The sequence below is a fragment of the Triticum aestivum genome, unplaced genomic scaffold, assembly GCF_018294505.1.
Source record: "Triticum aestivum cultivar Chinese Spring unplaced genomic scaffold, IWGSC CS RefSeq v2.1 scaffold190282, whole genome shotgun sequence".
In the NCBI taxonomy this organism is placed as follows: domain Eukaryota; kingdom Viridiplantae; phylum Streptophyta; class Magnoliopsida; order Poales; family Poaceae; genus Triticum; species Triticum aestivum.
Genome location: NW_025227342.1, coordinates 1 through 10,193, shown reverse-complemented (window position 1 = coordinate 10,193; position 10,193 = coordinate 1). Strand labels below are relative to the sequence as shown.

Here is a 10,193-nt window from a genome sequence, read left to right as displayed (position 1 = left end):
AGAGAGAGAGAGAGAGAGAGAGAGAGAGAGAGAGAGAGATCTTTCAAGCCTTAGTTCAAAAATTGTGTGAGAAGTGCAATCTTGAAGACTGAACATGTGTATCCGTGGAAGAGCAAGTAGGTATATTTCTATACCCAATATCAAAGAATGCAAGCAATCGGACGGTGCAAGATATATTCCAACATAGTTGATCAACAGTCAGTTATTATCTTCGAGTTGTGCTCAACGCGATAACATCACTATCATGCAACTACATACGCTTGCCATCCTTACGCCCACATCGCATCTTAAGACAGCGAAAATTTGCATACTTTCAGGTACTACTTATGTTCTATTTTGACATGGTAAATTCATACTAGGGAAATTTGATGTGTGCATATCTCTAATTTCAGCATGAAATTTACAGAATTGTCTTGGAGCTATTGACGGCACTCACTTTCCCATGACCATTCCACCTGGAAAGCAAGATCCATATAGAAATAGAAAACAAGGACTGTCACAAAATTGCATGGTCACATGCGACTTTGATCTAAAGTTCGTGCATGTACATCCTGGTTGGGAGAGTTCTGCTTCAGATGCAAGAGTTCTACAAGACTCACTTAAGCATGGTTTTAGTGTATACCCTGGTAAATTCTATCTTGTAGATGCGGGCTATGCAAACACACCTGAATTCATTGCTCCATATAGGGGAACAAGGTATCATTTGCAAGAACAAGGAAAAGTCTAGCAGAGGCCGCAATCCGCCAAAGAATTGTTCAACCTCCGCCATGCTCAGCTTCAGAATCATGTTGAGAGAATTGTCAGTATATTAAAAAAGAGGTATCCCATACTAAAGGCTGCTACGTCATATGATATTGACACTCAGGTTGATATTTCTATGGCTTGTTGTGTGATTATAAATGAAAGCAATATGGAAGATGTACCAGATGGAGATACCAAATACAATGTTGATGTGCCCTTATTTGATAGCATGCGGCAAGCTGGGAATGACATGCGAGATGCCATGGCAAATGCAATGTGGGCTGACTACAATGCAAGGCGATGAGCCCTATGTAATGAAGGTAAAACAATTTGGTTTGTACTGGAAGTAATTCTAGTCAATCAAAAGGATTTGTGATCAAGTTTCATTTAACATTGCATTAGTACTAGCACATCTAACCAGGAACACATACACAAAAGTCACGTACCCTTTCCTAGCCTAGTACCTTAGCACTACATGATAATTTGTTACCATTAAAATTGCATTAGTAGTACTACAAGTGCCTGCAACAACATACAAAGCCACTTCTTGAGGTGTTTTGAATTTTATTTCTTAACCATCCTAGTCATAATGCATTAGTTGAAACCGAGAGGAAGACTTCCCTGTTGTCCTTGTTGACGGTGAAGAGGTCAGCTGCTTTTACCATATCTTCCATTTGTAAATTCGGCAACCCCTCAAGTGCAACAATGCATTTTTGTATGCTACAGGGATCCTCCAATTTCCTCTCCTCGATGGCTTGCAAACCATTCCATCTCTTCTGTTTTGAGGTTCAGGTACCTCTCATGGAAATCATCAATACTAGAATTAATCTTCTGTCTTTTCCCCCGCTTAGCACTAGTAAGCTCAGGAGCAGAATGAGATGGTTGACAATTTCTATGTGTTGGTAGTGCATCTTGTGATTGAACATGTAATACGGAATCTTTCACCTGAGTTGAGTTCACAACTTCTAGGTCTAATGGATCATCTGTGCAGAACCAATCAGTGCTTCCATTGTCCTCTTCAGTATCAGTATGCATGCATGAATCCCCAGGAGCAGGTAGGTTTGGTGTAGGTGAGCAAAAATGCTCCTCGGGACCTTCCAACTGCTGCGAATATGATGTAGTGACCTGAGAGAATTTTGTGGCCTTGCTTGCATAATAGTCCATGCCACGACAACTCCTTCCTTGAGTGTAGCGCCCTGCATGGATTATGTCCAGAAGAATCTCACTTAAGATCATTGTACAAGACAAACCGTAACTCGAGTTAAGGATTTAAAACTCACCATCATATAGAGCAAATAGATCATTATAGTATGGGAATGACTTGTGTTGCCATCGGAGGGCATGTTTGTTCTTACGGGCCTTTAATTCTTCCCAAACACTGCCCCAGCCAGTTTTTCATTCATTCTAACACAATCAATTGTAGTTATACAGACATATACTTCATAAAAAACTTGTGCCGCAAATCCATATATGTAGGTGACATTTTTGAAGTTTGGCAGCTTGGTCTTAGGGACGACAACGCACCATGGCGCCATGGACGGCACAACCATGTTCCACTTCCTCCAAACATGGACCACTTTCACTAGGGATGGCGACCGGGCTTTGGTGAATCTCCCATGCCATGACCGCTCCTGCTTGTATGCGCGTGATCCCCCTGCTATTCATCTCGATGCCCTCTCTGTTTTTTGTCCCAAGATGATCCTATCCCAGACCTCTGTTGCCAACAAGCTTGAGGTTTTCACCCTCCATAAGCACCATCTTTCCACTCTTAAGCACATGTGCGGCGGCGTTGGCGTGAGCACCTTCGGTGTCCTCAGCGCCCACGCGTGGCAGTGCATGTCTCTAGCCCGGAGGCTAGCGCCGGACTCCACAAAGTGCCTCACGTTCATGGCCAACGTCCGAAGCAGAATGACACCACCACTCCTAGATAGCTACTTCGGCAACGCGATAATAGATATAAGTGTTGCCGAAGAAGCACAGAGCATCACCTCCGGCGACCTAGCCTACGTCCCGCGCCGTATCAGACACCATCAGTCGGGTGGATGATGAGCTGGTGCATTCGGTGGTCGACCATGTTGAGCTAGCGTTAGCAAAGAGGGACAACTTGCCCACTGGCGGAGCTACATGTAATGAAAATGGGCTATGGCCCGCCCATTCCAAAGCTAATACAGTGTAGGATTAAAGTAAACTGAGCCACGAGAAAAAAATATAGTGATCTTCCTTCATATTGGCCCGCCCAGCTTTGGTTGGGTAGCTCCGCCACTGAACTTGCCGTACCCCTGCGACAGGTAATCTGCCGGTGTCCGACATCAGAGTGGTCAACTGGCTTGGCTTGCCGTTGTATGATTTGGATTTCGGCAGGGGAAAGCCACTGGCTATGTTGCGTGCTGAATCAAGCCGTGGAGGTCTTGTGCACCTGATGAACAGCACAAAGGGGGATGATAGCGTGCACCTGGTCATCTATACAGAGACTGCAATTCTCAAGGAGTTCAAGCGTTTGTTTTATGCCAAGTTTGACGGCATGCTGCATTCCAAGTTCTAGTTGGCCGGCTAGTGTCCCATGCACTTCCATTTTATTTCTTTGAACATATCCAATCGTATGTGCCTTAGCTGTTTTTGTCTAAGTGTATGTCTAGTTTCAAAATAAGTCCAGATCTAATAATGTGGGTGTCTTTGAGTGTATTGGAGACGCGCATGGACAATTATTTAGCCAAGGCAGATAAGCAGCAAAAGATCACATTTCACAAGCATCGTTTGTCATGTAATAGATCAAGTGATCTCTAATCCTAAAGGAACATAAATAAATTTGAGACAGATCAGCAATCTCCAACCCACAAGATATTATGATGGCATAGGTGTTTTTTCTTTAGAGGAGACCAGAACCGGACCAAATTGAAGGCAAACAGAAGTAGTTGGTGCCGATACCAAACTTCATCGTTTTTGTTAGAATAAAACGCTAATGCAAGATCATAGACGACACACCGAGGCACGATATTTGTTAACGAGGTTCACCAATATGGCTACATCCCCGGGGCATGACTACGGGTGCTCCTCCCCAAGATACCGCAACACCAGCCGCCCGGGCGCCGGCACAAGCCGTCGGCTCCCCCGCGTACCTGTTGCTATCAAGTCGTCATAGGTTACAACGTGTGCTGCCCCTTCGTATATAAGAGGCCTAGGATACAAGTGTCTGACTCCTACACAACTCGTACCTAACCACACCAATTACAACTCCAAGTCTACGTAACCCCTTGCGTACATAATATTCGACACAAATATAACAGTTTTCCCTCTTTCCCTTGAGCGGAGTGTCTCATGTTGATGGAAATAGAACACATGGTTTTGGTGGCCCATCTCTACCTGAATCATTTGATAACTTCAGTGCAACAAGGTGTCACCTACATGCGTACATATATGAAAAGCTTCCTCTCTCAAAACAAGCTTTCGTCCTGCTTTATATATAAAGCACCAACGATAGTAAACGATCGATCGATACGAATTAGTGACGAAGATCTCATGCACATCAAAACAAAGGATAAATGGACAATATAAATCGCACGAAAAACTGTTTAAGAGCGCAAAAACGACATGACTACGCCACTGAGCAAGAGCAGAGAAAGTCCAGTAGGAGACACAGCACCATGACCTAGGGCACATGGACTGCACAACAGCGCCCCAAGAGGGTAGTCGCGCAGGGTGTCACCGCTGTGGAGTCCATAGCGGACATGGGTTTTCACCAGACGCCCTGGCATGAAAAAGATAATCACAACAAAATTATCAAGAGAAAACGGACACCTGTGCTGGCGCCAAAGCACAGACCTTTCGCCGGTCTCTTTCCCGAGCCATAACGAGTGCTCAACAACCTTCCTCCCCTCCTCGGTATATTAGATGGATTCCAATAATTTAACTTTTGTTGCCATGGCCCATGGCTAAGGTAACCGAGCAGAGTGAGCACCATCACAGACAGAGCACAAGGACTAAATAAAATGAACCAAAAATGCTTTAGCCCGTAAAAGTCCATTTCATTAGAATTATTTGTCTTTACCGCGCTAAACAAATCGAGCAGTCCACGAGCAACTACTCTACTCTGCACCTGAGACCAGAAGAGTAAATTCAATTGGATAAGCCTAGCATAGTTGCTTAAGATTATTAATCAGGGTACAAACATCCAATAGGTTACAAACATCAAACATCCGTGTCACTAACACACTCCAGGACATGAAAATTATTTGATCTAGGCCAACTGAAATTATATTATTCGACAGAGACCATCAAAATAATAGTCTCGGCACATATGAGATGCTTGAAGAACACAAATAGAAACGGAGGTGTGAGAAAACACTAGCCCCGGCCGGCTAGAACTTGGAATACACCATGCTCTCGAACTTGGCATACAACAAACGCTTGAATTCCTTGAGGATGGTAGCGTCTATACACATGACGATGTGCACGCTGCCATCCCCATGCGCGCTGTCAACCAGGTGTGCGAAGCCTCCACGGTTTGATTCGGCGCGCAGCACAGCCAATGGCTTTCCCCAGCTGAAATCCACGTCGTACAGCGGCATGCTGAGCCAGCTGACCACTCTCATGTCCGTCGCCAGTAGATTGCCTATGGCAGGGCTATTGTCCCTCTTTGCTTGGTCGAGCTCGAGGTAGTCGACCGCTGAACGTACCAGCTCGTCGTCCACCCGGCCAAGGGTGTCCTTGATCCGGTGCGCGATGTAGGCCAGGTCGCCCGAGGCGATGCCACGCGCTTCATCGGCAACACTGACGTTTATCACCGCGTTGCCGAAGTAACCGTCCGGGAACGGTGGCGTCATGGCGCGCCGGATGTTGGCGGCGAACGCGAGGCGCGTCGTGGAGTTTGGTGGGAGCTGTCGAGCTAGACACATGCACTGCCACAAATGGGCGCTCACGGCACTGAAGGTGCTAACACCGGAGCCACCGCAGATGCGCTTGAGGGTGGAAAGTTGATCCTTGCGAAGGGTGAAAACCTCATTGACCACGGGCCCCAAGGGCTGGGATAGGTTGATCTTGAGGCAAAAAAGGGAGAGGGTGTCAGGATGAACAGCGGGTGGGTACCGTGCACACAAGTGGGTGCGGTCATGGTAGGGGAGCTTCACCACTGCCCGGTCGCCATCCCTCGAGAAAGTTGACCATGTCTGGAAGAAGTGGAACGTGGAAATGCCATCCATGGTGCCATGGTGCACTGCCGTCCCTAAGGCCACCCCACCACACTTGAAAAATGTCACCTACACATACATACATGGATTAGTTTGTTACACATGTAGGCATGTATATGTAATACATATAGTAGTGCACTACCATATATAATATAGTTGAGTTGGTTAGAAAGAAAAAAAGACGGACAAAAATAAAAACTAGCTCTTTATGTAAGAATCAGACTGACCTGGGTGGCACACACCTCAGCTGAGAGCATTTGGGGAACAAACAACCTCCTCAGCCTTGGTGATGGTTTCAAATCGCTAAAGTCGTCGATGGTAAGTTGGGAGCGAGCCACGAGGAAAATCATGCCCTTGCTGTTGCAATCGATCTCTAACCTGCCGTTGGCGTCCACCCTGAGGCGGCCGGCCATGGGGTAGAAGCCCACAAGGGCCTTGCCTAGCGCTGTCTTCAACTTGGTCACGCTGAAGAAGTCGTCGGTGGTTTCGGTGCCGGGACATCGACGGTAGAAATGAACGAGCGGGGTGTAGCCTCTGTTGGCTAGCATGAGGTCGAGTGCCGAGAGCCATAGCGCTTTCCTCAGCGTGTCCACGGCCGGCGTTACGAAGCAGGACTCTACCACCTGCACCTCCTCCTCACCGGCCATTCTAGTTGTTTCGCCTTCTTGCTCTCTCCCTCCAGTTCTTCTTTTTCCTTCTACTGCTAACTACTACTCCCTCCGTCCGGATTTATTAGGCCTCTCAGCATCACAAGCATGTCCCTTTTTATAAGGCCTTGCTTTGGAAAGGTGCATGCATGCAACCATTTCATTGGTTGTATTGAAAGCCATTGTTGTTGGTGCCATGGCTGGGAAATTAATTCACTTCATGCATATTTTTTCATTGGCTGCATGCATGTGAGAAAGTGCATTGGGAGTGGAATGGAAGAATTAATGTGAGCAATTTACTATGTGTCTTGGTCTAAGAGAAGTTGTCTTTAGGCCTAATAAATCCGGACGGAGGGAGTACCGGTTATAAATGGGCACCGATCATGGAGCAATTATTTGAAGAGAAGGATCGCATTCCACAAGCAGCAATTATTTAAAAGCATCCTTCTTTCGATATATGATCTGTATCAACCAGGACCAGACAATTAAAGGTAAATAAAAGTTGATGGAGACATTCATGGCGATTTGGGATCCCATCATTTTCTTTCACTACAGCTGTACGTACCATACGATGATGCGTCTCCCATTGATGCAAATCAAAGACATTGGTGGCCCATCTCCATCGTCAACTAGTACTACCTCAGTGTCTCGGTTAACTCACAACATGTTTCTTACTACGACTACTGTATGCTGGACTAGTGAATATCCAAAGGAGGCTAGGTCCAACCTGACACAAAGACTAGGGGCAAGCATCAATGTTCTTAATAGTTTCTGCCAGCAGTATCAAATTCTAGTTCTTTTTCGATCAAGTGTCAAATTTTGGTGAAGACATTGATCCTGCCTGGCTGGACCCATATGATATTTGAGTAGAAACAACATTAATTTACATTACATACATTATTACAAGAAAAATCATAATTTTAGAAATAGTCTTTTCAGCAGGGTGCCGCTAAATGGTCTCATGTGCAAATAGCCCGTTATAGCCCGCTATAGCTGATTTGGAGGTCTGCCGCTATTTAAAACATTGGTAAAAATTAGTCCCTCACCGAGTTCAGCGACCTTCCTCCCCCTCAGTATATAGATGGATTCAAATAAATTTAACTTTCGCTGCCATGGCTGAAGGTGACCGCCTGACATGGCAGATTGAAGCACCACCACAGATAAAGCACAGGGACTAAAGAAAAAGAACCAAGAGTGACTGAGCACGTAAACCATTCCATTTGCATTAATTCGGTTCATCGCACTAAACAAAATCATGCATTCCACGAGCAACTACTCTACTCTGCAGCTGCTACCAAAAGGTTTGACTTCAATTGGATAAGCATAGCGCAGCTGCTTCAGATTATTTCTCGGGGTACAAACACCCTACAGGGTACAAATATCAAAGATCCATGTCTCGAACACACCTGGTAAATGCAGGTTAAAACTTGGAATACAACATGTTGTTGAATTTGGCATACAACAAACGCTTGAACTCACTGAGAATTGCAACCTCTATAGACATGATGATGCGCACACTGCCATCACCCTCTGCACTGTCAATCAGGTGCACAAAACCTCCACGGTTTGGTTCAGCACGGAACATAGCCAATGGCCTCCCCCAGCTGAAATCCGCATCATACGACGGCATGCCAAGCCAGCTGACAACTCTTATGTCGGTCACCGGCAAATTGCCTGCAGCCGGGCGCTCGTCGTCTCTCTTTGTTAGCTCGAGGTAGTCGATCGCCGAATGCACTAGCTCATTGTTCACCCGGCTGTGGGTGTCTCTGATTCGCCGCACGATGTATGTCAGCTCACACGAACTGATGTCACGCACTTTGTCGGTGACACTTAGGTTTATTATAGCATTGCCGAAGTAGCCGTCTGGGAGTGGTGGCCTCATGATGCGACGGATGTTGGCTGAGAACATAAGCTGGGTCGTAGCGTCCGGCGGTAGCATCCGGGCTAAGCACATGCATTGCCACAGGTGGGCACTGACTGCACTGAAGGTGCTCACGGCATCCCCACCAGAAATGCGCTTGAGAGTTGAAAGTTGGTCCTTGGAAAGGGTGAAGACAACAACCTCGTTGACGACATGCCCCGGCTGTGGAGGTAGGTTGATATTGGGGCTAAAAACAGCAAGTGCTTCGGGATGAACAACGGGTGGATCACGCGCACACAAGCGTGTGCGGTCATGGCAGGGGAGGTTCACCATAGCCCGGTCGCCGTCCCTGGAGAAAGCTGACCACGTCCGGAAGAAGTGGAATACAACAGAGCCGTCCATGGCAGCATGGTGCGTTGCCGACCCTAAGACCACCCCACCACACTTCAAAAATGTCACCTACATACATAGACATGTTCGTGGTACATATTACTAATTGCAGCATGGGGCGTTGCCGACCCTCAGACCACCCCACCACACTTCAAAAATGTCACCTACATACATAGATGTATGGCTTAATTTGTGGTACATATTACTAATTGCTTCGTAGTAGTAAATGTTAGTACTGTTAATTGTAATTGATTTTGGATAGTAGAAAAAAAAGGAGCAATTAGGAATCAAACGGACCTGTGCAGCCCACAAGAGGCCGTCTGAGTTGTCGACGTGGGGAACAAACAACCTTCTTTGCTTTGAGGATGGTTTGAAGTCGTTGAAGTCATCCATGGTGAGACGACACTGAGCCACAAGGAAGAGCATGCCCTTGCCGTTGCAGTCGATCTGTAACCGGCTGTCGGCGCCTGCCCTTAAGCGGCCGGCCAGGGGGTAGAAGGGCACAAGTGCCTTGCCCAACGCCGTCTTCAACCTTGTCACGTCGAAGAAGTCGTCGCAGGCGGTTTCTGGTCGGCGGTAGAAGTGGACGAGTGGGGTGTAGCCTCTGTTGGCTAGCATGAGGTCGAACGGCGACAGCGGGAGCGCTCTGCTCGGCGTGTCCGCCGCCGGCGTGACGAACGAGGACTCGACCACCTGCACCTCCTCCTCGCCGGCCATTCTGGAGTAGTAGTTGTTTCTCTCCTTGTTGCTCTACCTACTGTCTTTCTTTTCTTTTCTCTTCCTACCGAGTTGGAAATGGGCAGTGAGGACTGATGAGCAAGGATCGCATATCCTTTGGCATGTGATCGCTCAGCGGTCTCCAGTCCTATAAAATTTAGACCTGATAATGGTGAAGAAAGGAGGTCGATCTGGTTGATGGGGACATTCATGGCGTTAATATCAAATCTCGTCGTTTTCTTTCTCTACAGCTGTGTCCTCAGTCCTCACCATGATGCTGTCTCCTACTCCTACATATTCAAGGAAATTAAAGACATTGTTTGGTGGCAGGCGCAGGTCCAGCTATTGATGCTCGTCTCCAGCCATTGATGCTCGTTCAGTGGGAAATGGCGGACCACCGTCCCGCCATTGTTTGGTGGCATGCGTTATTGCGATTTGATTCTCGTCCATCCATAGGTCATGCTGCTGGCAGCAGCCAAAGAAAACGGTGAGATCTGATCTCTCCATCAATAATTGCTTACGAAGATGCCATCTCTTTCCTTTTTTTAAGAGGAAACCATCTCTACTTCAACATGTTTTAGTGCTGCTTTTGCTCCATTGCCAACACAGTAGCTAACGCTAGAACAGAGAGAGAGAGAGAGAGAGAGAGAGAGA

The 10,193-nt window shown here is 46.9% G+C and overlaps 1 protein-coding gene and 1 pseudogene across 5 annotated transcripts; one reads left to right on the top strand and one right to left on the bottom strand.

Annotated features, from left to right (window-relative positions):
* The first annotated feature begins 2,057 nt into the window (after positions 1 to 2,057).
* Positions 2,058 to 3,283, top strand: LOC123172698 (putrescine hydroxycinnamoyltransferase 1-like; annotated as a pseudogene).
* A 1,575-nt stretch (positions 3,284 to 4,858) lies between these two features.
* LOC123172699 (putrescine hydroxycinnamoyltransferase 1) lies at positions 4,859 to 9,704 on the bottom strand. 5 transcript variants are annotated; one of them, XM_044589637.1, is made up of 3 exons: positions 9,120 to 9,704; positions 5,865 to 5,993; positions 4,859 to 5,774 (listed from the first exon to the last, which is right to left on the bottom strand). In XM_044589637.1, the coding sequence occupies exons 1-3, from the start codon at positions 9,537 to 9,539 to the stop codon at positions 5,097 to 5,099; spliced, it is 1,227 nt and encodes a 408-aa protein (XP_044445572.1). In that variant the 5' UTR covers positions 9,540 to 9,704; the 3' UTR covers positions 4,859 to 5,096. The 5 variants fall into 5 exon arrangements, with proteins under 5 accessions (XP_044445572.1, XP_044445571.1, XP_044445570.1 ...); XM_044589636.1 differs by lacking the exon at positions 9,120 to 9,704 and adding an exon at positions 6,152 to 7,955; XM_044589635.1 differs by having other exon boundaries at positions 4,859 to 5,993; positions 9,120 to 9,703.
* Positions 9,705 to 10,193: the final 489 nt, after the last annotated feature.

What these genes read in the sequence shown, in the direction of transcription:
- LOC123172699 (XM_044589633.1), bottom strand. Translation starts at nt 9,539, where the DNA reads ATGGCCGGCGAGGAGGAGGTGCAGGTGGTCGAGTCCTCGTTCGTCACG. An exon ending in GCCTCTTGTGGGCTGCACAG is followed by an intron (nt 8,892 to 9,119) that starts GTCCGTTTGATT and finishes CTATGTATGTAG; the next exon opens with GTGACATTTTTGAAGTGTGG.